The sequence below is a fragment of the Moschus berezovskii genome, chromosome 20, assembly GCF_049115385.1.
Source record: "Moschus berezovskii isolate FMDL1 chromosome 20, NW_MosBer_1.0, whole genome shotgun sequence".
Lineage (NCBI taxonomy): Eukaryota > Metazoa > Chordata > Mammalia > Artiodactyla > Moschidae > Moschus > Moschus berezovskii.
In genome coordinates, this window is record NC_142479.1 from 36,701,817 (window position 1) to 36,729,326 (window position 27,510).

The window sequence follows — 27,510 nt, forward strand, 5'->3', positions numbered from 1 at the left end:
ACTTCCTGTGTGCTGGAGGAGTGCAGGCAGGTGGCGGGGGCCTCAGAGCCTCATGCAGAGCAAGATCACAGAGTGTGCTCTAAGTGTCAAAAGACCTGTCCAGAACAGCAAATAAGAGCCTCAAGGGAAGGAGTGAAAATACGATGATACAGAAGCCATCTGAATCACACCACAGGACAGGCTTGGTCCCGGCTGTCCTGACCAGGTGATGGGGCCAAGGAGGGGAATCTTGGAGAACACACAGAAGAAAGGTCCACACACTGGACAAGGCAAGCGTCCCACAGGGGACAGAAGCAGGTGAGGTCAGACAGGGAGACAGGCCAGCCTGCAGCCTCCACCTCCTTCTAAGGAATATGTACCTGATCCCTTTGGCAGTGAGGAACCCTTACAGGCTCTCAGCTGAGGGTAAGCCCGCTTCCTCTTCATGATACATACATGTGGCTCTCATACTGTCTTGAAAGAGCACAGAATTACGTCTGCATGACTCTGTTTGCATAGTTCTTGGCTCAGAGCCATTCTAAATTAATCAATACTATGACATGATAATGCCAAGATGGTGTTTTTCTCCAAATTTCCTCTAAACTCCAGCAGTGACTAAGAATCTTTTTAAGTTTTCACTAAAGCTATATTTAACTGCTTCCTCAATGTCAATAAATATCTTCTTGGGAATTCTCTGGCAGTCCAGTGAGAATCTGAGCTTTCACTGCCAAGGACCCAGGTTCGATCCCTGGTTGGGGAACTAAAATCTCACAAGCCATATGGTGCAGCCGGAAAAAAAAGAAAGAAAAGGATTATCTTCCTATTAAAAGGTAACGAAATGAATATAAAATATGAAGCTGGAGAATGAAGACTGTCAAATTCAACACTGGCTCTGAGCAGGGACTGTGCTAAGACAAGAAATAAAAGAAGAAAAATAGTCCTTTTACAACCCTACAAACTTCACAAAGTAGGCACCAAAGCTAATATGGCAAATTAATCAAATAGGACCTGTTCATCCTAAATCCCCAACTTCAAGCCATCTGCTATCATCCTGTGCTCAGCACCTTTTTCCTGCTCTAGAGCATATACATGAAAGCTACTGGAAGCATATCATAGTAAGAGCACAATATCTAATCTCTGAGTCAAATAAGAATTTAATTTTAACTCCAATTCCTTTTCTGCATAGGAGTCAACTGAATACTACTCCTTGTGAGCAAATCAAAGACTGTCTTTCCATGGACTACACCCATCAAGAGAAGAGGTGTGTTGTAACTATAAAATGATAACATTTCAGACTTTGGTCCCTGATATAACTTCAAGAATTTCTTTAGGACAACACCTCAAGCAAGCAAGGTCACAGGAATGTGAAGGCAAGACAGCTGGACAGACATGGATAGCAGCAGGAGCCGACAGAACCAACACATACAACATGGAAATTCTCATCATTACACTAGTAAACACTATACCCCGAAGAGAACCTGCTCTAAAATTTGGTCACTGCCTGCTTCCTAGCCTTGTTCTCCTTCTGCTGTGTTCTATGATCTAGCCATGTGAGTCAAAGATGGCGAAACTGTAACCCAATATCTGTTCTCCTCATCCTCAGTAATTTAACTACTGGTTTTTAGCTGAATATATGGCCATGGAATAAGGGATCTTTCCCCACCTCCCTTGCAGTTAAGTGTGGCCATGTGACTGGGTTTGGTCAAAGGGGTTTGTGGCCCTCTCCTTCCCTTTCCGGCTGATTGTGGAAAGCAGCAGCAAAGGAGCCATGTGGGTCACTAACTGGAAAGTGACTGTGGAAGATGACAGCACAAGGTGGACAGAACCAGTCCCTGGCAACTGTGAAACCTACACATATCAATCTTGGGCCGCCTACCTGGACTTTTACATTAAAAGCTCCTTTATTGTTTAAAGCACTGATGCACTGGATTTTCTGTCCCTTGAAGCAGTCTGTAGCCCAAAGACATCACACCAGTCTTCCTGATTCTCTATTCTGTGGACACAGGGCTTGTGCATGTGACACCCTCTTTCTGAAACAGGGCTCACACCTTCTGCTCCTTGTCTGCTTTCAGTCTTCAAATCTGAGCTGGAAAGTTACTTTCTCAGGTATGTCTTCTTTGACACCCTGCTGCTGCTGCTGCTAAGTCACTTCAGTCGTGTCCGACTCTGTGTGACCCCATAGACGGAAGCCCTGGATGAGGTCAAATACTCCTGCTATTTTTTCATTATGTTTTCCCTTGAATAACTCACCACACCTATAAATTGCTGGGTTAATGTGCATCTCTTTCAGTACTACTCTTTTTTTTTAATGTGGACCATTTTTTAAAGTCTTCATTGAATTTGTTAGATTACTTCTATCTTGCATGCCTGCTCAATTACTAAGTCCAGTCTGACTCTTTGCAACCCCAAGCAAGAATACTGGAGCGGGTGCCCATTCCCTTCTCCAGGGGATATTCCCAACCCAAGGATCCAACCAGAATGTCCTGCATTGGCAGGCAGATTCTCTACCACTGAGCCAGCTCCTGTCTTATGTTTTGGCCTTTTGGCCCCAGGTCACGTGGGATCTGAGTTCCCTGATCAGGGATTGAACCATACTCTCCTGCACTGGAAGGTGAAGTCTTAGCCACTGGACCACCAGCGAAGTCCTAAGCAGTACATACTCTTATTTAAGAGTAAGTATCTTGCTTTGTTCACTGTCATTCAAGTCCTTGGCACTCAGTATATGCCCAACAAGCATTTGCTCAGTTAAAGAATAGATAAAGTCATAGCCTCTGCGTGGATTCTGGACCACATCTCGAGGACTTCTTGGCCTTACATTACAGGACTCTTGAAGCTCTATTCCTGTCAGACACTCTCACAATTGTAAACACTTTCCCTTCATTGTCTTTGGATCCTTCAAGATATCTGCATAGCTCTTTCTGACTGCTTCACTTTCTCATTATACGTCTAGGACTAGAGTGGAAAGTACTGGGAATTCCCTGGTGGTCCAGTGGTTAGGACTCTGCACTTTCATTGGGAATGACCCAGGGTTTGATCCCTGGTCAGGGAACTAAGATCCCACAAACAATGCAGCCAAAAAAAAAAAAAAAGCAAATTCCTGGAGGTTAAAAAAAAAAGGAGACCTTTTACTAAGTAACAGGACTGACATTTTCAAAAGTCAGATGCCTTACAGGTATTCTTAAAAGGAAAATATAAGACAAACACAAACTACATTGTCTGAACTCTGGACATTGAAAAACCTCTGGTTTTAAAGTGTAAACCAGTCTCTGATGGCATTAAAATACCTCATCTGTTTGTTTATGTACTCATCCTTCATTGACACTGAATATACTACATCGTTTATCCATTTTCACAAATTAAGTACCGTTTTGTTATAACATTATGGACTTAATGAAAGAGGGCCTTAAGAAGCTCGTAGTGTGACATAAGACAAACAAAAACCAAGAAATCTGAGTGACAGTCTCAGTTTCATCAATGACTCACAGGGTGATGCTGGATCAATTTGCTTCTTAACTCTAAAATGAAGTGTCTGGTACAGATAATTCCTAAGATCCCTTCCAAGGAAAATATTTTGCTGCCATATCAATTTTCTGTCAATCACTTAACAAAGATGATATTAGTGATTATGCCCCAAAATGTATAATCACAAGCAGTCACAGGAAACCTGGTATTTGCCCATTAGTTGTAAACCTCTAGGGAGATTTAAATGAAACTAAAATATGATCCTTCAAAGATCTAAAAACCAATGTGGGTTTTGGAAACGCTAGTTTCTGCGAGATGAGAATGGCTTTCAGAATGTGAATTTTTCCAATATATGTTATTCTCCTCCCACATTCGTTAGGACCCCACACTGGACTCAGAAGGTAACTCTGCAAAAAACCCACTGGCCAGTAAAACCGAATGGTTTTTTCATGGCCACTCCCTTGCTCCCTGTACTACAATCCCCTTAGGCCATCCTGGAGGGCAGCTGATGCAGCGTCAGGCAACAGCACAAAGGTCTGTGCTACAGCAACATGCAAAGACATCTTATCCAGTACTTCTGAGCCAGAACGGCCCAGCCGAGGCTTTCCACAGAGGCCTTCCACAGCTCTAGTAAAGGTTAGAGGATTAACAGTCGACTCCCGGAGTGAACAGGCTGGAAGCTCCCACTGTGGGTCCCGGCATACTCAAGCTCCTATTCTCAGAAGCTGCCAACCCTACGGGTTCCTGCCCAGCCTCTCCAAAGCCACTGTCTACCTCTTCATGCCTTTAGGGCCGACCACCCTGCTCCCGCCCCACAATCGCTAGTCAGTCCTGACCTCCTCGAAACGCTCGCCCGAGAAGCCGGCACCACGAGCCTCCAGCAGCTCCCCGAACTGCTCCAGGGTGACGGACTCTTCGCCGCGGCCCAGGCGCTCTTCCAGCCAGCGCAAGAGCGCGCCGTGGTGCCTGGACACCAGAGACTCGCAGGGCGGCGTGGGCCGCAGAGCAGCCGCCGCCTCTCGCAGCCGGGCCGGCTCCAGCAGCGCCGCGGCGGGCGGCAGCGCCGGGGCCGCGGGGCCCTGGCCGGGGGTCGTGCCCGAGTCCGCGGCCCAGTCCTGGTGCGGGCCCCAGCCCTCGCCCCCGGCGGCCGCCGCCTCGTCTTCACTGCTGTGACTCGGAGCGTTCCCCATGAGGTCTCCGTCTTGGGCGCCCGGCTCTGCTACCGCCGCCGCCGCCGCCGCCTCCCCGCCACGACCTGTCAACCTCCGACGGCACCCGGCGGGCGGGGACCGGGAAGGGACGACGGCGGCGGCTGCGGCTTCCGGTTTCCTCGCCGACAAGCGAGGACTTCTGTCGCAAAGGCGCCGTTAAGCGGACACCACCAGCTGTCGTGAGACAGCAAGCCGGGGACATCCTGATTGCCAAGAGGGCGCTGCTGTCATTACGTCTACGTACCCCGCAGCCTCCTTTACTGCCATCTTTGTTGGGGGCGGACAACCTGCAGGCCAGAATATCCTCTCGCTAGTCACTTCCTTAGTATCTCTCAACAGTCGCTACCTATGCTAGAAAAGTACGAGGAAGGTTGGAGCCAAGGAGTGAGCTTTTCACCAAAGACTTTCCCTTCCTTGCCGCACTGTCCCCTTAGTGACATGCGGACCCGGGAAAGCGCGCGTCGCGCCGGTGACGTCGCGGCCGGTTCTCCGCCATCTTAGCTGTGGACCGAGAGGTGGCCACTTCGGAGGAGCCGAGAGGGGTACGGCTGCGTAAATGCCGGGGTTCGGCGGGCGTGGGCTCTGGCTGGGCCTGGCCGTGGCGGCGGCGGCGATGACCGCACGGCTGATGGGCTGGTGGAGTCCCCGCGCCGACTTTCGCCTTTTCCTACCCGAGGAGCTGGCCCGCTATCGCGGCCGCCCAGGGGACCCGGGCCTCTATTTAGCCTTGCTCGGCCGCGTCTACGATGTGTCCTCTGGCCGGAGGCACTACGAGCCCGGGGCCCACTATAGCGGCTTCGCAGGTATTAGCAGGGCGGTTCACGCCTGTTCCTGCTACAACGCGGGCGGATAGCCGCCTGCACTTCATTCATGCACGTATTCATTTGTTCGTGTGTTCATTTCCTTTTTTTCCTCCCCACATTTCGTCAAACCAGCGTGGGGGCCGGGCCCAGCTGCATCATCCATCTGGTGTGTTTTGACTGTGGGCAACTGTCACCAGCCTCTATTCTCCCTGGCTTTCCCCACCGCTCCTCCTGACTAGGTTGGAGAAGCACATCACTTGCCTCTTGTCAGTTACTCTTTACCGGCCTGCAGAAGCTCCCAAGACCTGCTTTGTGCCACACTGCGTGGCTCTCAGGGCACAGAGATGAGTCGATGCCCTCAGGGTTCCCCAGCTGATTGCAATCATTTCTTCAGTGTGTCCCGGTGAGAAGTGACTTCCTTTCCCCATCCCAGGTTTCCCTAAAAATAGTACGTTTGGTTTGCTCCCAATATAAATGCTTTCATCTGTCTTCCTTAAAGAAGTTTATAGGGGGAATTTCGTGGGACCCAGGTTGGATCCCTGGTCAGGAAACTAAAAGTTTGAATGCTACCTGCAGGGAAGGTTGACGATCCCACCTGCTGGAAGTAAGGTGCAGCCAGATAAATATAAAGTTCATCAGGTTAGAGCACAGGGAAGGAGTCTGGCCAGCTTTATAGTCCTTCAGTACTTAGAACAAAGTTGGGCATATATTAAGCCACAAAGAACATTTGTCAAATGAGTCTTATTCTAACCCTATTTTACAGCCAGGGAGGATTGGAGGATGTAATTTGCCTAAAGCCCTCACAACTAAGTCCTGACTAGGACCACCCGTTTTAGAGATGTTGCTTTACCAGCCCAGAGGAATGACCACCTCCCAGATTAAAAGAGAAAAAGCAAATGAGCAAGCCTAAGGCCAGTGACTGAGCTGATATTAAATAAGCATTGTCCATTTTTCATTATCTCTGGGGAGTTGGGAAGTTGCCTCTGGCACTATTTAAATACAAGGCACGTCCCTGTCTCTAGGGAGAACTTGAAAAGTAGAAGCACTGACGGAGAAGGGATTATGTGCAGTTGATGATGCTGACAGGTCTTCAAACAGTCCGAGAGAGGGAAAGGACTTACCCAGGGCTGCCCAGTGAGTGAGAAGCAGAGATGCAACTGAAATCAAGTGTTTTATTCACCTGCCAGGTGAGGACACTTGGATGCACTCTCCTGTCACACCCTGATGCAGCTGCCATGGCTGTATGCACGTGTGAGCAAAAACCTCCCTTTCTGGGGTGACTTTTGCAATATGCTCTCCTGTAGAGTGAGTTCCTTTGTGTCCCATGTTATTCACCATCCATTTATTCACCACCACCTTGTAGCTCGCCTTGTCCCCAACCCCCTACACGCTCAGTAGGGAAGCAGATACATTCCCTTATTCATTTGCTCAGTCAGTATTTTTATTAAGATATTCAGACAGTATAAAATCCACTCTTTTAGACCATAGAATTTAGTGGTTTTTAATATGGGAAGTTGGGCTTTCCTGGTAGCTGAGCTGGTAAAGAATTGGCCTGCAATGCAGGAGACCCCAGTGCGAGTCCTGGGTCAACAAGATCCCTGGAGAAGGGACAGGCTACCAACTCCAGTATTCTTGGGCTTCCCTGGTGGTTCAGACGGCAAAGAATCCATCTGCAATGTGGGAGACCTGGGTTCGATCCCTGGGCTGGGAAGATTCCCTGGAGGAGGGCGTGGCAACCCACTCCAGTATTCTTGCCTGGAGAATCCCACGGACAGCCCGTGGAGTCACAAAGAGTCGGACAGCACTGAGCAACTAAGCAGACACAACACGGGGAGCTGTGTAACTATCACCACTGCCTTATTCCAGGGCATTTTATCACCTCTCCAAAGAAACCCCATTTTTGTTAGGAGTCATTCTCCATCCCCTCTACTTGACCCCTGGCAATCAGTATCTACTTGCTGTCTCAAAAGATTTGCCCCTTCTGGCATTTCATGTTCATGAGTCATACTTGTGACCTTTTGTGTGCGACTTCATTCACTTGGCATAATCTTTTCAAGGTTCATTCATGATGTGTTGGCGTGTATCAGTACTCTATCCCTTTTTATGGCCAAATAGTATTCTGTTGTGAAGATTTTGTTGATCTGTTCATTATTTCTTGGATATTTAGGTTCCTTTCACCTTTTCCTTATTATGAATAATGCTGTTATGAATGTTATATACAAGTTTGTTGTGGACGTGTGTTTTCAGTTCTCTTGTGTATATACCTAGGAGGGGAATTGCTGAGTCATATGGTAACTCATGTTTAACTTAATTTGTATTTTTTGCTTGTGCTGGGTCTTCATTGCCGCATGCGGGCTTTCTCTAGTTGTGGCAAGCAGGAACAGCTCTTCATTGTGGTGCACGGGCTTCTCATTGAGGAGGCCTGTCTTGTTGCAGGCCACAGGCTCTAGGGCACACGGGCTTCAGGAGTTGTAGCTCTTGGGCTCTAGAGCACAGGCTCAGTAGTTGTGGTGCATGGGCTTAGTTGCTCTGTGGCATGTGGCATCTTTCCAGACCAGGGATCAGAGAATGATGATCAATTTGTTTAAAATATCAGTCTAAGTGTTACACATAAAATAGATTAGTGGAGGACAGAAATAAACACAGGGAGACCTTCTGGGGTTTATCCTAATAGCTTAGATGAGAGATGCCAGCAGCCTGGGCTTGCCTAGTGGTAGATGGAGCCAGGTAGTCTGATACAAGAACTATTTAGGAAGAAATTACAGGACTTGGGAACTAACTGAATGTGAGGGATGAAGGAGGTGTCAAGGACTGCACTTCTGGATTGAGCAACTAGTTATTAACTGAGATAGGGAGTCTTAGACTGGAGGCAGGTTTCCAGGGACTGCGGACGCTGTGTGGACATTTTGAACTTGTGATGTCTGAAAGCCCTCTAAGGAATGTTGAGCAGACAACTGGATATACAGGTCTGGAGCTCAAGATACAAATTTGGCACCTTTGGTATCGAGGTGTTACTTGAAACCACAAGAGTGGATGAGATCATCAAGAGGAGGGTGTGGATGGAGCAGAAGAGGTGAACAAGAATCGATCCCCGAGACTGGTAGAAAACGAGCTAGAGGGGTAGGAGGAAAACCAGGAGGATAGTATTACAGAAGCCAAGGGACTCCGCCGCGTGAAATGTGGCTGAAAGTCAATGAAAGAATGGGGTACGTGCCAGAATGTGTGTCCAGGATCCAGGAGCATCTGTCACCGAGGAGGAGGGATTAGTTTTGCTTGGGGCTGGGGAGTGAGGTTTTTTGGGAGATATTTCTCAGAAAATAGATTCTTGGGTTGGTATAGTGTTGGTGATTTACAAGTTAATCTACTGGAAACATCTCTCCTGCAGGCCGAGATGCATCCAGAGCGTTTGTGACTGGGGACTACTCTGAAGCAGGCCTTGTTGATGATGTATCCAACCTGTCATTTTCTGAGATGCTGACACTCCAAAACTGGCTTTCATTCTATGAGAAGAATTACAAATTTGTTGGTAGGTATTCCGCAGGTCATTTCCATAGATTTCATTTAGTTGTCTTGAATTTGTCGCACTGCACCGCATGTGAGATCTTAGTTCCCTGACCAGGGATCGTACCCATGTCCCCCTGCATGGGGCGCTCAGAGTCTTAGCCACCAGACCACCAGGGAAGTCTCCAGGTAAACCTTCTAGAAGTGCTTTCTGCTGCTCTTGCCAAATGACAGGGGCTGCTAGTGAAGACCGCTTGTACTTTAGGACTTGGAGATAAAAGTCCCTGTGTCTAAGAACTGATACCTTCTTGGCTCTGGTCTCCTGAAGCTGCTCTTGCTGCCATTGCTTAGACCTTACAAATTCTGACAGGATTTTAAACTAAAACCAGTCCATGCAATGTGGGTAAACCTTCTAGAAGTGCTTTCTGCTGCTTCTCTTGCCAAATGACAGGGGCTGCTAGTGAAGGCCGCTTGTACTTTAGGACTTGGAGATAAAAGTCCCTGCATCTAAGAACTGATACCTTCTTGGCTCTGGTCTCCTGAAGCTGCTCTTGCTGCCATTGCTTAGACCTTACAAATTCTGACAGGATTTTAAACTAAAACCAGTCCATGCAATGTGTCCACTGAAGGACTGAGCCAGAAAAGAATGATGGACGGGGGAGAGCATGAGCTTAGGGTCAGACCTACTTACTAGCGTCAGAGACTCCCCAGCTACTTCATCTCCCGGTCTGTCTCCCAGGACCATGGGGAACTGATTTCTCTCTCATAGGGGTGTATGAGGATTACAGAACATTGGTAAAGTGCCAGCAAAGCTCCTGATACTGAGTGAACTTTCAATGGATGACTTATTCATGTTACATAAGACAAAATAATTCAATGTGGGGAAGAACTTAGCCACAAAAATGTTATGCAATAAGCAATTCATTCGTCAAGTGTTTATTGAACACCTGCTCACCTCAAGCGCCGCGAAACACTGAAAAACGAGTGACAGGTGGTTCCACTCTTAGGGAACTGATGTTTGGAAGAGGGGAAGATTTTATGTTTTCCCTCCTGGAGGCCTCTGCACCCAGAACAGGGAGGCTTCTATCTGGAATGGTGTAAGACGTTGAGAGACGTCAGGGCAGAAGGTGCCATGAGTCCTTCCAACCAGCTCCTGATAAACCAGCAGCCAGTGGCCATCATAGAGCCCCAGGGCAGAGCTCTCCTGGGGACTCAAGCTCTCCTGGGGCTTCTGCAGGAGCGACCTCTGTCCCGCCCCCTTCCACCGCCGCACTGACATCAGCTTTCCTGTCGCCACAGGAAGGGTGATAGGGAGGTTCTACGGAGAGGATGGGCTCCCCACCCCAGAACTGACCCAGGCAGAAGCCATGATGACCAAAGGCTTGGAAGCAAACAAACAGGAGCTGATAGAGAAGCAGAGGTTCCCACCGTGCAACGCTGAGTGGAGCTTCATCAGGGGTAGCCGGTTCTGGTGTTCCCAACAGAGGTAAATGGGCTTCCCATCTGTTCCTCCCACCTCTCTCCCAGATCCAGCTTCTAGGTCATCTGGTCTGAGTTGTTCCCTGAGGCCATAAGTTGAAAGTTAACCCAGGAGAACTTTGTCAAGACCCATGTGCCCTGGGATAGTGATTCTTAAGCCAGACAGGGCTTCTGAGACACTCCCAGGGCAGTGAGGGAGGGGGAGCCTTTCACTGGGGTTGTCAACCAAGCAGGGAAGTGGGGCTGCCTCCTGGGAAGGCAGACGGCTGGGGCCAGGGGGAGCACAGAGAAAGGAGGACTCTGCCCTCAGGAGGGGAAGCTGGAGGAAGCCAGGGTGGGGGGGTCGGGAGAGCATGAAAGTCCAGGTGAACACTGCAGACCATCACCTTGGGAAAACACCAAGATGGGAAGTGGAATGGCTCCCACTTTTCACAAGGCCTGGCTCACTGCCTCCTCCCTCCCCTCTCCAGAGACACTCAGCAGTTAGTGCTTATAAGAAGCCCTCTTTCCTTCTTTCCTTAGTGGAGGTGTGAGCAGAGACTGGATCGGCGTTCCCAGGAAGCTGTTTAAGCCAGGTGTCAAGCCCTACTGCGTGTGTGTGAGAACAACTGGCCCCCCAAGTGACCAGTTGCCGGAAAACCCTACGCACAGAAATCGTGGGGACCTGGACCACCCCAACTTGGGGGAGTACCCAGGCTGCCCACCCCTCGCCATCACATGCTCCGTCCCCCTCTAAGCTGTACCCTGTGTGTCCGTAACCCCCAGGGAACCCTGCCTAGAGCCCTAACAAGCTGGAGGATGGCTCCTACGTGAACAAGAGGGCCTGGAAGGACTGGGCTACACTCTGAAGATGGGACTTATGCGCGTCCCCGTGGGCTCACTGGTGACTTAGGCCAGCGTGTGGCAACCTGCCTGGTACTGGTCAGTCTGTTGTTGGCACTGTTCCTCGGGTCTTCTCCTCTGGAGTTGGTAGACATTAATGGGCACAAATATGACCAACTAGAAACTCACTGGACCAACACTCAAAAGGACTCTGCGCTCCAACAGCTGCTTTCCCAGGGACTCCCAGGCTGCCGGATCAGCCGCTGGCCTGGCCCTGCTTGTACCACCCACCCCGGTCAGGGGTCAGGGGCTCTGGCACTCCTTCACCATCCAGAAACAAGCAGACACATCTAGAAAGGCCAGATGAAGGAACAGTGCTAACACAGCCCTCTTCCCGTTCCCCATGTGCTATTGTGAGCCCTTTTACAACCATTCTTATATGTAAGACCTGTGCCCGAAGGCAAACTTGAATTGACAACCAAAAGCCACACTGAGTTAATCTGAGCTGGACCCATACAGAGGTGAAACAAGACAGGCTGATTCTGGAAATGGAAAAGCTTTTGCTTGTGTAGATGCAGCAAATCAAGATATGAACAATTTATGTAGTCCTTTGTGTTTTTAATAAAAAAAAAAAAATTGGCTGCGCTGGGTCTTCGTTGCAGCGTGTGGGCACTCTAGTTTTGGCGCACGGGCTCAGTTCTCCGTGGCATGTGGGCTCTCAGTTCTCTGTCCAGGGATCAAATTCGTGTTCCCTGCATTGAAAGGTGTATTCTTAACTGCTGGACCACCAGGGAAGCCACAAAGCACCTATCTAAAGCAAGGATATAATTTCTTCCTTGAACACTTCAAATTAGGGATGTGCATCTATACGTACACACGTGCGCAGTCCTGACTGACTCTTCGTGCCTCATCGCTGTAGCCCATCAAACTCCCTTGTCCATGGAATTTTCCAGGCAAGAATACTGAAGTGGGTTGCCATTTGGGATGGTGTGCTCTCAAAGGGAAAAGTCTGCATTTTGAGCCAATGGCGGTTTCACAGCCCTAACGCAGACGCTGGGCAGCACAATATCTAAGCCTGAGCAAGGCTGCAAAAGCCAGTACCAACAGCCCGGACCGTGGGTGGTATGTCCAGGGTCATCTGTAATCTCCCACACTGGGCCAAGTTCATGTATTACCTTCAGGATTCAAATTAAGCAGTTGGGGGCAAGGAGTGTTCCCACATTACAGATAAGGAAATCAGCCTAGCATGAATCCAGGTTTACAGTCTCCCCGTCTGCACCTTCACCTCATCACCTCCCAATCCCCTCGGCTGTTGACCTAAACATTCTCTATCCTTCTTCCTTTCTCTGTCTCCTCTCCTTTATCATTCATCTCCCTTAATAGCTTTCCAGGTCCCCTGATTAGAAAACAGAGGCCACCTCCCCTTAATCAGAGTGGCTTGTGCCCTATGGCTGCAGCTGCTCTTGACCCCTGGACCCTGCCCTGAGCTCCCTTTGCCACCCAGGATCTTCCTCACCTGCCCTTTGGGACCTCTCACCTCTTCCTGCCTCCCTCCCTTAAGTCTGCTTTCAACAGCGCACTTCCCTCCCCTCATGCCAGATTCCTCTCAAATACCGTATCTACCTACCTCCTGTCCCAGCAAAGATTTTGTATTAATTTTAGGAGTAAAATTGCTTTATGATGTTAGTTTCTGCTGACGACAAAGTGAATCAGCCATATGCATACATATATCCCCTTCCTCTCGAGGGCCACCCTTCCCACCGCCCGTCCCAACGAAGCTTTTGAAAACGCTGCACATGCTCACTGTCTCTGCTGCTCAGCCCCCATTTGCTGTGTAACACAGTCGCCCGGCTTCTGCCCTCTGCTCAGCAGCTGGCTCAATTCTCTGCTGGCGAAGCCATTCCACATTCAATGGTTACCTACCTGGACCTGTCACATTTGAGGGCCTTAATGCAAGCGCCCCTTGGCTTTTTCCTCATTTCCTTTATCTCCCTCCAGTGTTCCTTCTCAGCCTCCTGTCCTCCACACACCCTTCCCCCCAGCTTCTCTCCTTCAGCTCTCATCTAGTTCGGGCAGCCTTCCTGATCATTTCGGCAGGCACTGCAGACTCCACAGTCCTGGCAGCCAATCTTCATCTTCTTCCTTGAGATTCTTCTGGTTCCCCTGGCTGGTCCCACCATCGCCATCTTAAAGCAGCCCCGTCACACCAAGGACTCCTCCGAATCAGCCTCCAGGTCCTGGCAATCCCACCCCCTTACCTGTTCCCAGTACTCCTCTGGCTGAGGCCTTCCTTTTTCACCCGCCCTAACTGGACTCCCTCCAGCTGCAACCCCACAGCCCCCTACTGCCAAGTCCTCTCCTGCTGATCAGGGCATTATTCTCCAGCTAAACCTCTTCCATGGCTCCCACATCTGTAGAGATGAGTTGCTAACTCTTCAGCAGCACAGGAGGCCCTCCTGCAGTCCGTCTCCTTAGCCTCCACTCTCCCAGTGCTCTGAGCCCTCCAGTCTTCACCTTGCTGCTTTATGTGAGCAGCACCTTCACCCAGGCCGTCCCTTCTGCCCAGAATGACACCCCCTGTGCTCAGTTTGTCTAGCTCTTGTTTCGTGGTAACTCAGTCAGCTGGGAGGCCTCGCTAACTGTCAACCCACCAGTGGATTTAGATGTGCTTTTCTCTAGGAAAATAATTCTGTGTTCACTTCTAAAGTAACAACCATCACAGTGCCCTGTAATGACGAACTTCCTGCCAACCTCTCGCGCTGGCCTGCAGACTGTCTTTTGAGATGGGGACTGAACATTCCTTGGCTGTGTAGCCCCACAGCTACTGTTCCAGCATGTGGGAAATGTGCTATTCGCCCTGTTTGGCTGATGAGGCAAGCACGGCCTGAAGAGCTTAATAAAGGCGCAAAGCAATGAAGCTGAGCCTAGAACTTAAGGTTCTTGTCCTGATGCAGTGCCATGGTCCTGTGTCCACACTTTGGTGTGTGTCTGCCCTCCTGGAACAGGACAAATAGGCGAACTTGAGTGAGGACCTTGTTTCAAGTTCCACACACCCCTTGAGCACAGTGCCTGAGGCATCCTGGTGACTCAGCCCCAGGTTAACGGAGGACTAGTGTCATTGCCTGCAGAAGGCAATGGCACCCCACTCCAGTACTCTTGCCTGGAAAATCCCATGGGCGGAGGAGCCTGGTAGGCTGCAGTCCATGGGGTCGTGAAGAGTCAGACACGAATGAGCGACTTCACTTTCACGCATAAATGGCAACCCACTCCAGTGTTCTTGCCTGGAGAATCCCAGGGACGGCAGAGCCTGGTGGACTGCCGTCTATGGGATCGCACAGAGTCGGACATGACTGAAGCGACTTAGCAGCAGCAGCAGCAGTGTCATTGACACTGCTCTCCTGAGTTCTTCAGTGTTTACCGAGCGCCTGTGTCCACTGGGGTTGGGGCTGGGAGGAGAGTGAGGCTCCTGCCCTCGGGCAGCTCACAGTGTGGTGGAGTGAAACCCTGACTAGAGCAGCCAGAGGCCACTCCTGGGGGAGGAATGTGGGGACAGCCTGGGGACTAGGTCCAGCGATGTTTAGATCTTTCCAAAGACAAACTGAGAAAGAAAAGGAACAAAACGAGGCATACGAGAGGCATCCCAGCCATGTATGGACTAATCTGATTTCCACCCTTGAAACACTTCTACCACCCGGGCCCCCAGACTCCTTCAAACGGGCAACAGACATGACTCCCCGGCCTGCACCGGGGAGGACTCACTGTGCACACCACGATTCGTGTACTTGCCCATCACTTATCACGGATCACCTTCCGCAGGGCAACCCTATGAGCCAGGGAAAACCACGGTCACAGATGTGAAAACAGGCACAGAAATCATGCAACTTGCCTGCTTTTTACTCACTTAGTATTTACTGACATAATATGACCAATGTTCTCCTCAAATTACTTGGGATTGTTTCACGAAAGCCCCTAACAGTGCCTATTAATTATGAGAAAAGCCACCAGAAAAGGAGATTTATCAATCACTACATCTGGCCTGAACAAGGGGTGAGCAAAATGGAGAACAGTTAAAGGGAAGGAAAACACTAGCTCAAGAAAGCGTGAGGGCCAGGTGAGCTACTGGATTTGTGTGACTGTATTGGGGGTGGGGGTGGGGAATGGATCACTAGACTTTAACCTGCAAACCCCTATTCTCGCCTTAAGTTTTCTCTGAAACCCACAGTAACGGTCCTCCCTTCAGACCACAGCCAGCAGAAACCTCACCATGTATCTTCTCGAGTCGCTCCTAAATAATGGAGTCAGGGAATTTCCAGGGTCTGCAAGAGAGCTGCAGTGGGGTCAGGGGGCTGAGTCAGAGCAGCTGTGGTCACGGGTGTCACCGTGAGCTGAAGTCTGGGCCAAGAGCACAGTACATCCAGGCAGCTGGTGGTTATGCCCACAACAGCTATTTTTCACTGCTGTCAACAATATGTTTCTGAAAAAAGTGTTGGCAATTCAAACTTTCCTGGAGGGTAGTTGTTAAAGAAATGTATTCACATGTCAGGAGTTTTAAAAAAATTTTGTGTGTTTGTTTTTAATTCTTATTGGTACTTTTTGCATTAAAAGGAACTACAAATGTTATTAAGGTTTCCACTTTAAATGCACAATTTTACCTCATTTTATTTATAAGGACTTGTTACAGAAAATGCAAATATCAATATTTGAAAAATACATTCCATTACACGAACTCCAAAGAAACAATGCTGATAAGCGCCATGGTCCTACTGATGCCCTTGCCCCACTGACCACCGCCTGGAATGGCTTGGAAGCCAAAGTGATCAACCTAAACATGTGCCTGAGGTTTCCGCTCAGGCCTCCCCCTTGGTAGAGCACACAGGGATGTATGTCAGCCAACTCCACACATCTGCCCAAAAAATGATGTTCAGTCATTAAGTTGAGCAGGCTGCTGACTCCCTAGCTACAGAACACCAACATCGTCTAACAGGTTAGTATTTTGTTTATGCCACACAAAAAAGTAACTGTATAGGGAATGATCTTTCAAAGAAAGTCTTTAAGGCATCTATGACAACTTCTGGAAATGTAATAAGTGGTCAAGTAAGTCAGCTCTTCACTGAATTACTTCCACAAAATGAGAATGTGGCCTCCAAACCCCTTTAGGAAATTGTTTGCCCTCGGCTTCCTCCTCTCCCTGGCTGGGGGTGGGGAGCTTTGGTGCCTCAGATTAGAAGGGGCTGGGCTTGCCAGTTCTGTGCCCACTTCTCCTGGGGCTGGTCCTGAGGGGAGCAAGCCCAGGTCCCAGAAGCAAGCTTGTCTCACGAGCTCTCACAGTCTCAACCTGCGAGCTCCAGGCGAGGCTGTCATGGAAGCATCCCACTGACCTGCTCATGCTGCTGTCACCTGGAGAGTGAGTCTGCCTTTCAGATCGAATCATTACATAGCTCAGTAGGGTTTTCTCCTCCAGATTAAAAACAAAACAAAACCGAGATGGAGATCAAGGCTCTCCCCTGTCCCAAGGCTTTTCATCCACTTCCTGCTTATGGATGAGATGAGCATAATACCATGTAATATGACAGGTGGGAGACATGAACCAGGAGTGTCAGTGAACCCACAAGCACGCTGAGCTCCATGCAAGGAGCCCATTCGGGGGGAGGAGTGAGGATGCGAGAAGGGTGGTCACAAACAACTCAGGGCTCTGAGGTAGAGGACTAGCGGTCATGTGGACCCCCACTCCCGGAGAGAAAGAGGCAGGTGAACTGGGCAATCTAATCCGGTCTCAACTGAATCGGTAACTGGGGTTGACAACGCACTGGCAACAAACTCCAGACAGAACACACGTTCTAACATGTCATTCAGTGAGACACCACTAAGAAGAGAACTGGAGATCAGGAAGTCCTAAACGCAGGCACTTAAGTCTGTGGGAAGTTTCCTGTATTCGAGGGTAAGAGCAAGTTAGTTTTAGCCACTCTGTTTACACACAGCACACAGTTTGTACCTTCATCTTTAAAGAAAAGAAAATGACTTAAGAATACACTGTCTCACAGATGTGATGAGCAAGCCGCAGTTAAAAAGCTCACAGCGTTAAAAATGTTGACTGATGCAGCAAATTATATTAAAATCAAGTCTAGTCTTCCTGCTCTACTCACCCACAATTGGCAACTTTCTGAATGAATAAAACTGAGTTTTAAGCTATGGATTAAATTGTGACAAGAACAGCCAGGCAGTTCTGGGGTCGAGTTCGATGGCTTGGAGAGCATAAGAGGACCAAGAGCATGTCAAGTCCCCGCAGAGCAGCCACCACGCAAGGAACTGAGAGTGTGGCCCTCCCACCCATTGGCATGTGGCAGGGAGAGCCTAAGACTGCGGAAAGGCGCTGCTTCTAGATCTGCAAGAATGTGCTCTGAAGACACTGCAGAGCTCACAAAATGTTCCCCCCAACTCGTGGAGGCTAAGTACCATCACTATCCCTGGACTCCGTGAAGGTAGATAAACTTGACAATTTCAAACATGATTTTAAGATTTTTTCAGAGTGCAATTAGAGGCAAGATTGTTACTGAGATTGGTATATTATGACAGGAGCAGGACAACCAGCCTCATCCCTCACTGAATTCCCATCCTCCTCTCTCCACCACGGACAGTGAAAGAACAGGTATAAAAGTACCGACTACCTCAATTCATACCTGAAGCATAATTACCTTACTTTCCCATGACAGAATCAAACCACCTGACTAAGGCCTACTTACTCGGAGCCCTGTTCAAGCAACAGAAAGTGGAAACTGAACACATGCTCCACATAGTCAGGTGTTTGCCAAGACCAATTGTTTTTCTAGAAAAATTCGATAGGAAATAGGTCACAGACTTTGGGGGATAGGGAACTCTTGTAATTAATTTTTTTCTTTGAAACACTGTGCACAAGCTCATATTAACATAGAAAGCATATATATCTTATAAATCACAGAAATATTAAAAAAAAGTAGCACTCTGGTTTATCAGCTCATTTTACACACATATTTAGGCAACAGGATGTATAAATTCTACAGTGACATGGAGGACATACCCACTATCCAAACAGAAAAAACAGACTGCTGCAAAAAAATATTTAGTCCCTTTTACACATATGCACACTTCATTAATGCAAAAAAAAAAATGTAGTGGTTACTGAATGTCTGAAGAAAACAGTATGTATGAGTGAGATTGTTAATCTCTGAGTATAGCTGTACAACATACATTGTTCATCTCAGAGTGTTGTGTTTTTTTTTTTAAAAGCAGTGGTATAAGTTTCTCTCTAAATGTGCATTTTTTAAAAACTGGCCAAACCTTGAAAAGAAAAAAAAGTTTAACACCTCAGGGTTAATATATATGTACTAGCAGCGACTCTAAGGCCTGACAGGTTCCGGGGGCTTCATTCAGCACACGAGCCTTCTAAAACGGGGTCACACATGCTTGGCCAGGGCCTTTGGCTGGTGGCTCTCACAGGGCAGATTAAGAGCCTACGCAGAGCTGTGACCCAGGCATGAGGGTGCTCACAGAGTAACTGGGAAGGTTTGAGCAAGAAACACTCATGTCAAGGAGATGGGACCTGCTCGTCTGAGGCTGCAGATTCCCTCTCTCCTCACTTGGCCCCGTGTGACTCTCTTGCTCCAAAGGACACTCAGAGGGAGTTTTCAGTTTAAGACTTAGTGTGAGCTGAGGTCCAGTCAAAGCTGACTGGTAGAATCACTGATGCACAGATATGTGAGGGTATTTTTGAATATGGATTTTTAAATTGGAATCACCAGTAATGCAGCTATATAAAAAGTGCAGCACAATAAAAGTGCATTTTCTCTACCACTGCCTAGCGTCAGGTAACTGAGGATTCCACAGACAGGACACGGCAAGATGAGAGAACAAGACGGCTGCTAGGAGGTGTCAAGCTGCCAGAGTGCAGCTGGACACCCCAGTAGCATGAATACTGGTAAAGCTTTCAGTTGTTAAGGCCACAATTTTTCAGCTCTCATCTTTGAACCCTGTTTAGAAAGATTTCACCTTTTTTAAAGGGGTAGTTCACTAAAAATACAGCTTAGCTTTTCCAAAAAACAAAAAAGAGTGAGAGACTTTAGCCCAAGAGGATCCTATTTACCTTTATGAAAACACTGTGCAGAGAAGTCCACAGCCACTCACCCTAGAGGAAAGCCAGCTCTTGTTGTGCAGCCAGACACCAGCTTCCTATGGTCAGGCTCGGCCTGGGAAGCCCGCCCAGGCAGGAGACGTCATGAATGCTCTGAGATGGACACTAAGCTACTGGAAGAGAAAATAGGTTTCAAGTGTCCTTGTACATTGCTAGCAGAATGGGGTCTAATTCCTATCATATTTACCACTTAGGCTAAAAGGCCTGGTCCGACTAGTGAGACATCTAGCGACCTCGATCATGGTCTGACACACTGACAATCATACAGCATCATCTGAAATGGGATCAATCACCCTGGTCCATAACTGTTCCAGTCTCTTGCCGCGGAAAGACGACTGCCAGCTCCTGCTCTGGGTGGGGTCAGGCTGGTGAGCAGAGCAGCTGCTGGGGAGGCGACTGAGGATGTGGTCTGGACCTTCCTGGGGGCTCACTAAGAGACACCCCCCAAAGTCAGGACATCAAAGCAAATGTTGCAAACTCGCACAGGCTTGTTCAGATCAAACTTTATAATAGGAATCTCCTTGGTCGAGCATTTATGGCAAAGAAGACGTCCGCAGTGACGACTGTGGAGGCAAAGAAAAGAGGTGTGAGAGGGGTTCTTGAGAGTAGACTGCAGCTGGGCACGTGAGCACTGTCACAGCAGCCCTTGCAGTGGACACGTGAGCCCGTGCCTGGTACTCTGCAGTCAGCTCTGCCCCTTGCCGGCTCTCTTACACCGAGGTCTGTATAACTGACAGTCCATGATAACAAAATTCTAGCCAGTAATTAAGTTAAACTGATCCGGAAAAAGCCTCTTGCTGTAAGGCTCAAGAAAGGCTCAGCACGAGCCAGGAACTCTCACACTTGGGGAAGATGACGCAAGGCCGGACAGGCTGCCAAGGACGATGGACCCCAGCATTCCATAGGAAAGCCACCCACCTGAGTGTCTGCTGGCCTCCCTACGTCTCTAGACGTGGGCAGGGTCCCATGGTCAGGTTTTTCCCAGGAGAGAACCAGGCCCCGGCAGGTTCATGGTTTATCATGGGGAAAGGCAGAAGCAATCCGCAGAAACCTCCTTATTCCTCTGGTGGGTGACTGGGGGTGGGTCTTACCAGTGATGCTTGCGCGTTGTGACTCCGAACTTGGCAGTGCACTCATAGCAGTTGGAGCCATCGCACCAGGGAGGCTCCTTGGACAGCATATCTGTAACACAGTACAAGACCAGTTCCTGTCAGATACTGACTGTGTCCAGCCAGACCGGGGAGCAGGGGGAGAAGGGAACTGGACCAGGAAACAAAGGAACACATTGCAGAGGGACATGAGGGACAAGAGGGCAACAGAGCATGCCTCCTTTCACCGTGCGTTGCAGATACCGTAATTTTTTTTACAAGTCGAATATCTGCAGTGACCCTGCATGGAGCACATCTACTGGTGCCATTTTCCCAACAGCATTTTCTTACTTCATGGGTCTGTGTTACACTCTGGTAATTTTCACAATATTTCAAATTTTTTCATTATTATTATATTTGTTATGATAATCTGTGATCAGTGATCTCTGATGTTACTATTTTAATTGTTTTGACATTTTTTAGCAACAAAGTATATATAAATACATTGTTTTTTAGACAATGCCGCTGCTTACGCAACAGACTACAGTATTATGTAAATATAACTTTTATATGCACTGGGAAACCACAAAGATTTGTGTTGACTTACTTCATTGCAATATTCACTTTACTGTGGTGGTTGGAAACTGACTGAGGTCTGCCTATTCTAACCGGATCACACAGGGGAGGAAAAGTCAGTGGGGCTGAACCAAAGGCCATTCTGAAGGACAGAAAGATTCGGCATCAGCTGAAAGATGAAGGGTGTGCAGACACGTAGCCAGGAGCATTGGGAGGGAGACCTGCCTGGAGCCAATGGATTTCCCGTAGGAGCTGGGGAAGCAGGAATCTGATGGGGCCCCAAAGCAGGACACGCTGTAAAAAGACTGCTAACAAGGACACTCCCCACCCCTGCTCAAAGGTACTTTGCGGCATTCACAGACAAAAACATGTGGTGCCTCGAAAACTACCATCTCAGATTGTGTGGCAAGTCATCCTGAGATTTCAAGACCACCAGTACATCTGGGTAACAGACACTGCCAGGGTACCTGCACTGATGCAGCTGAATGCAAGCCACTCACCTAAGAGTCTAAACAGCAGCTGCTTGGTAGCAACCTGGTAGTTGAAGATGTTGACCCCTTGGTTGTTGTTCACCCCCAGGCGGGCCCCTGAGCGGACGATGGCACGGCACAGGTTGGCGTTCCCTTTCATGTATGCCAAGAGCAGCACTGGAAAACAAAACCACACGCAGGGCTACTGCCCACCCGGGCCCAGCCTGGCCCTGCCAAAGGGCCAGCAGAGGATGGCCAAGGGCCCTGACAGGACACTCGTTAGCAAAGTCTCCGTGACACACAGAGGGCCCTGCGGCTGTGGTGAGAGCTCCAAGAGGATCTGCAACATCTTGCGGCCAAGGAAAAGCCATGAGCCAGGGCCTCCAAAGCAACTCTCCGGCTCCAGAGACATACTCTTGCCCATTCAGAGCTTTGGCCACAAGAGAACTGAGGAGGGAGCAGATGCTGCGGGAAATATGCACCACTGTCTCAGCTGCCTTCCTCCTGCATTCTCCACACAATGCAACAAATTCTAAAGACTGGTGAGGTGTGCACACACAGAGAAAACCATAAACCAGTGTGGTAAGCCTACTCCAGAAAGTTCCCTGACCCCATGAAGCCTCTCACCTGTGCTGGCAGTGGACACCCAGGCTCTGGCCAGTCCACCCTCCTGGTCCTCCCTACGACTACAGCTACCAGCAGCTCCTTTTTGCTTACATTTCACAGATATTTTATTTAAATTCTTTAATTCTGCAAATGATTCACAAAAATTAGGTTTTTATTTCAAAGGAGGAAGCAGGCATAGAGAGGTTACAAAATATACCTGGTCACCTTGCTGGAATATGACGGAGCTGGGTATCTGAAACCAGGTCTGTGTAATTTAGAAGCCTGGGCATGAAGCACCTGCCTGCTTGCCGGCTCCTGGACCACGCTGCTCGCTGGAGCAGGTGCCGGGCCAGCAGCTCACTCCCAGGGCTGACCCCCCTGAAGCTTAGGCTTGCCACTGCTGGCTTAAAAACATGTCCATGAATCAAGGCCAAGAATTCTTCCCAAGGTCAAGAAGCAATAACCAAAAATTTGGTCCCATGCTGAGGTTTGGGTGACCTCTTGGTGACAGCATTGCTGTCAAAGGCCACAGAGGCTCTGTCTGGCATGAACAGGGATACAGCAGCAGTGAACAGTTCAGACAGCCCTGGGCTGGGAAGAGAGAGACTTGGGTTTCATCTTTGTTTCCTTACTTGAAAAGTGGGAACACACTACATGTACTGCTTGCCTTATATGGTTATTGTGAGTATTCAGGAAGAAAATGAATGCAAAAGTACTTCAAAAGCACTATGAAAGCTACACAAGTTAACACAGTGATTATGGGCGGTGAGAGTACTACCATGAGAGAGGCCTCTTTATTAACCCCCTAATCAAACATCAGCCCTAATCTGTAGAGAACACGTCTTCTCTGTGAATATGTACTATGGCCCACTTCCTCCTTCTGAAGCACCTGTGAGGCAACTGTATTTCCTCTCTCTCGGGATCTGAAAGCTTGGGAAGGGACCTAGTTGACTAGATACAAGGTAGATAAGGCCAACAGAAACGGGTGGGCAGGCCTGTATGGACATGGGTATGGCTCTGGAGCACTAGATACGCTTCAGATGTACTTGTACCTAAAGTCAGACACTGCCAACTTCTGCCTCAGAGATCTGTGATGATACTCACAAAGCCCAGCCGAAATGCATGGGGCTGAGTGTCCTGGGCTCCTGATTTTCTAGGAAGCAAGGAACACCGGTGAGACAGGACTGACAAGAGCCTCACTACGTACCTGTGTTTCCTTCTGCATCTGGTTTATCCAGAGGATACTCGGGCATGCACTCTAAGAAGAGATCAAAGATGGCTGCAGCATTCTCCTTGCCATACTGTCCCAAAATGTGCAGTGGCGACTGGCCTCTGAGAAGATAAACTGGAAAAATTAGGTGTGTATCTGCCATAGCCATCATGCATAAAAGAAATGGGACTGTCTGAACTCTGAGATGCTGGATAAATCTAAAGGACAAACAGTCATAAAAGTTTTCCAAAAACGTATTTTCAGAAAGAAAAGTTCCAGGGCACCAAAGGCTGGTCAAGTGCCCTAGTGAGCAGTTCGGCACTGTGCACCTCGGGCTCATATAAGATGCCCATGACCACCAGCTCGGAGGAGTGCACCAGGGGATGTGGAGTCCTGGCCTCTGCTCTGAACCACACATACTCACCGCAGATTAAAGGCTTCAGCATCCACTGTGCACTCTGTCAGGAGGACCCGGATGTTGTTGAGTCGGCCATGCATGACAGCAAGATGAAGTGCTGGGGAGGAAATCCTCTTACAGTGCAAGCCCAGACGCATACACAGAGCATCTCCACTCTTCTCGGCCTCACAAACCTCCCACTGAATGGGACCCAGTGAGAGCAGCCACCATCCACTCACAGAGCCCTCCTTTCCAGTCTTCACTGCCCCCAAGAATAAATCTAAATGCAACCTCCTAAGGTTTGCTTTGTGCCTCTGCAGTTATCCAAAGGTGAGATTTAATGGTTTCACTAGAAGCCATTTGGATTTCTAGGGTCACCATTCACATCAGGAGGCTGCCCAGGTCCCCGTCAGGAGCAGGCTGCATGCCCAGCTCAGGGCATTTCCTGTCACAGCCTGGCCCCTATAAGAGCCAATCTCCGGGACAGGGAAAGACCCAACGGTGCGTGCTGCCCTGCCACCCCAGAAGGAAGGGATTGCTTGAGGCCCTTGGCACCATACAGAGGGAACGCCTTGGAATTACCGTTATTTCCATTCTCATCCACAGCAGCAAAGTCCACTCCATTCTCCAAGAGGACTGAGCAGATGGTGGGAAGGTCCTGCTGGGCAGCGAGGTGGAGGGCAGTCTGGCGGTGCTTGGTTAATTCATTCACTTTGGCACCTGCAAGAAGCTGTTGAAGTTCATTACATGAGCAGCCGCTCTACCACCACCAAGTAAGGTCTGGTGTAAGGGGGCAAGCCTGCCAATCTCCTGGCCTCCAGGGTTTGCCCTCCTGGCTAAGCTGGGAGCCAACTCCTGGGGAGGCTCAGTCCCACAAAATCTGTCCCAAGGGGAAAGTAGCAGTTACCAAAATGTCCAAAAAGCCACTCCTTAGGACCCAGATATTCTAAGACTACAGGATATAGTAAAACTACACAGGACTGCAGTGATCTGCACCATCCTCACACACAGTGGACACAAGGATGTCCAAGGAGAGATAGAGAAATGTGTACGGACATACACACACACACGCACACATGCTGAAGGTGTTTAAAAGCACATATACCAAACTCAAGGCAGGGCTGGGAGTGAAAGGGAGATACTAACTGCCTTATGTCCTTATGTGTTTTAAGTTTCTCCGCAATAAAAATATACTATTTTTGTATTATCTTTTTTTAAAGAAAGAAAGCAACACAGAGAAGTGCAGAATCAAAGCAAGAAGGCCCTTTAAATAATATATATTCATTTATCATCCACTTTCTAACAAAGTTTCAAAGACAGCTGCTAACAGAAAAGACTACATAGTGAATAAATACTGTAGCATATATTTGAAAGTTGCTAACAGAGTAGATTTAAAAGTTCTCGGGCTTCCCAGGTGGTCCAGTAGTTAAGAATCTGCCTTTCAACGCAGGGGCCACTGGTTTGATCCCTGGTCTGGAAAAATCCCATGTGCCACGAAGCAACTAAGTCCAAGAGCCACAACTACTAAAGCCTGTGTGCCTAGAGCCTGTGCTCTGCCACAAGAGAAGCCTCTGCTTACGAGAAGTCCGCTCACCACAACGAAGAGTAGCCCCCGATCAACCACTACTAGAGAAAAGCCCACATGCAGCAATGAAGACCCAGCACAGCCAAACAATAAAACATGTAAATAAATCCTTAAAAAAAAAAACCCAATCCTCATCACAAGAAAAACATTTTTGTAACTATGAATGGTGAAAGATGTTAAGTAGATTCGTGGTGATTATTTTGCAAAATATACAACTATCAAATCAATATGTTGCACAAAATGTACAACGAAACACAGTATGTTGTGTTTAGTCGCTCAGTCATGTCCAACCCCTTGCAACCCCATGGAGTGCAGCCCACCAGGCTCCTCTGTCCATTGGATTTTCCAGGGAAGAATACTGGAGTCGGTTGCCATTTCCTCCTCCAGCGGATCTTCCCGACCCAGGGACTGAACCCGGGTCTCCTACATTTGCAGGCAGGTTCTTTACCATCTGAGTCACCAGGAGAGTCCAATATGTCGTATACCTGACGCTAATGTTGTTTGTCAATTCTGCCTCAAAACATTAAGTAATAAAGACTGATGACAAAAAGAAAGAGAGCACTCCCTGGAAAGTGCCAGCTGAGGGCCTGGCACGGAGCAGGTGAACAGAGACATGATCTCGTCTCCTGATGCCCCCGCCTGCCTCTGCCACACACAACCTGCCTTCCCTCATGGCCGCACCTCAGCATCTGCCCACTGGGCACACAGGACATGCTGCCCACAGACACACTTGCTCTCCCAAGTGTCCTGGCTGCTCCCTAAATTCCCACTGGCCTTTCCCAATTCCTGGCAAAACACCTGTGACAAGACAGTCTCCACACACCCTACAACATGCTTTGTCCACAGCTTACAGCAGATATGTTTCAGGGACACTCACCAAGTTGCGGACAATAATCTCCGAGCCTGCCTGGACAGCAAGGTGCAAAGGAGTCAACTTGGAAGCATCCTGGACTCTGGAATTGACGTTCGCCTGGACGCTGATCAGAAACAGGACGCTTTCAATATCAGAGTTCTGAACTGCCACGTGCAGAAAATTCCGGCCCTTGTTATCCACCTAAGGCAACAAGTGGAAACCAAAATGTTAGTGGGTGCCCCCTCCAAGAATGCCTCCTGAGCACCTGTTACGCTGACCACCGGAGAGGCCGCACTGCAGTCCTCCCCACCCCAACCCCCAAATTACAGACCCGCTCTGCGTATTTGTCCAGAGGACCATGTGTGCATGGCCACATCGATGCGGTCAGAAAAAGGGAGCTAAGCCAGCTGCCCTGGCATCCTCCTGCAGCAGGAGTGGACCTGGAAGGCCAAGCAAGAGATAACCTGAAGGACAGGGAAAGGAGCCGGCAGAACACTGGGCTACACAGGGAAAGGCACAGGTGATGCTGGCCGTGGGTGTCGCCTGCTTTGGCTAAAACAAACACTCAGCACCCTAACACCACAGCTGCAATGCCAGTCTGACCCGTGAGCAGCCAAATGAGCCTTCAGAAATTTCCAGCAAAGTCTCCTCTTTCAGTGAGCTACAGGATAATAATTCATGTTGGGGAAGGCCACCAACAGTATGTCACAGACTTTGTTCCACTGATGTATAGCGAACAAGGGGTCATTCAAATCCAACCACTGAAGGTACGCCAAATACCAGGGCTGTCATGTCAGTGTGAGGGCTCAGGAAGAAGCAAGGGAGATACACATGCTACACACACAACACATTCCTTCACACCACACACACCATCCACCCCCCGACATACACACATACCCAGCATCCTTCACATCACACAGACATCATCCGCCCATCCACTCCCCGACACACACACACCCAGCATCCTTCACACCACACACACATCCACCCATCCACCCTCCAACACACACACACACCCAGCATCCTTCACACCACACACACATCATCCACCCATACACCCCCCGACACACACACACACACCCAGCATCCTTCATATCACACACACATCCACCCATCTACCCCCTGACACACACACACCCAGCATCCTTCACACCACACACACATCCACCCATCCACCCCCGACACACACACACCCAGCATCCTTCACACCACACACACATATCATCCACCCATCCACCCCCCTGACACACACACACACCCAGCATCCTTCACACAGACAAATCATCCACCCACCCACCCCCCAA

The 27,510-nt window shown here is 49.0% G+C and overlaps 3 protein-coding genes across 9 annotated transcripts in view; 1 reads left to right on the forward strand and 2 right to left on the reverse strand.

Annotated features, from left to right (window-relative positions):
• The window catches only part of ZZEF1 (zinc finger ZZ-type and EF-hand domain containing 1), a 94,198-nt gene extending 89,430 nt beyond the window's left edge, over positions 1–4,768 (reverse strand). For both annotated transcript variants that reach the window (XM_055403967.2, XM_055403960.2), the window contains exon 1: positions 4,278–4,768. In XM_055403967.2, coding sequence (XP_055259942.2) covers positions 4,278–4,631 — 354 coding nt within the window. In that variant the 5' untranslated portion in view covers positions 4,632–4,768. The remainder of the gene's footprint in view (positions 1–4,277) is intronic.
• A 142-nt stretch (positions 4,769–4,910) lies between these two features.
• On the forward strand, positions 4,911–11,898 carry CYB5D2 (cytochrome b5 domain containing 2). 4 transcript variants are annotated; one of them, XM_088828801.1, is made up of 4 exons: positions 4,911–5,194; positions 8,841–8,981; positions 10,256–10,442; positions 10,958–11,898. In XM_088828801.1, the coding sequence occupies exons 2-4, from the start codon at positions 8,927–8,929 to the stop codon at positions 11,169–11,171; spliced, it is 456 nt and encodes a 151-aa protein (XP_088684927.1). In that variant the 5' UTR covers positions 4,911–5,194; positions 8,841–8,926; the 3' UTR covers positions 11,172–11,898. The 4 variants fall into 4 exon arrangements, with proteins under 4 accessions (XP_088684927.1, XP_055259978.2, XP_088684928.1 ...); XM_055404003.2 differs by having other exon boundaries at positions 5,194–5,455; XM_088828802.1 differs by lacking the exon at positions 4,911–5,194 and adding an exon at positions 5,841–5,858.
• Positions 11,899–15,896: 3,998 nt separating this feature from the next.
• The window catches only part of ANKFY1 (ankyrin repeat and FYVE domain containing 1), a 71,508-nt gene continuing 59,894 nt past the window's right edge, over positions 15,897–27,510 (reverse strand). For all 3 annotated transcript variants that reach the window (XM_055403979.2, XM_088828798.1, XM_088828799.1), the window contains 7 exons: positions 26,231–26,407; positions 24,351–24,498; positions 23,796–23,886; positions 23,369–23,493; positions 21,586–21,732; positions 20,513–20,603; positions 15,897–19,984 (listed from right to left, as the gene is read on the reverse strand). In XM_055403979.2, the coding sequence (XP_055259954.2) occupies positions 19,852–19,984; positions 20,513–20,603; positions 21,586–21,732; positions 23,369–23,493; positions 23,796–23,886; positions 24,351–24,498; positions 26,231–26,407 (912 nt within the window). In that variant the 3' untranslated portion in view covers positions 15,897–19,851. The remainder of the gene's footprint in view (positions 19,985–20,512; positions 20,604–21,585; positions 21,733–23,368; positions 23,494–23,795; positions 23,887–24,350; positions 24,499–26,230; positions 26,408–27,510) is intronic.

Excerpts from the sequence above, each read along its gene's own strand:
- CYB5D2 (XM_055404003.2), top strand. The coding sequence starts at position 5,209 with ATGCCGGGGTTCGGCGGGCGTGGGCTCTGGCTGGGCCTGGCCGTGGCG. Across the intron at positions 5,456-8,840 it reads CCACTATAGCGGCTTCGCAG|GCCGAGATGCATCCAGAGCG; the intron begins GTATTAGCAGGG and ends TCTCTCCTGCAG. Across the intron at positions 10,443-10,957 it reads TTCTGGTGTTCCCAACAGAG|TGGAGGTGTGAGCAGAGACT; the intron begins GTAAATGGGCTT and ends TTCTTTCCTTAG.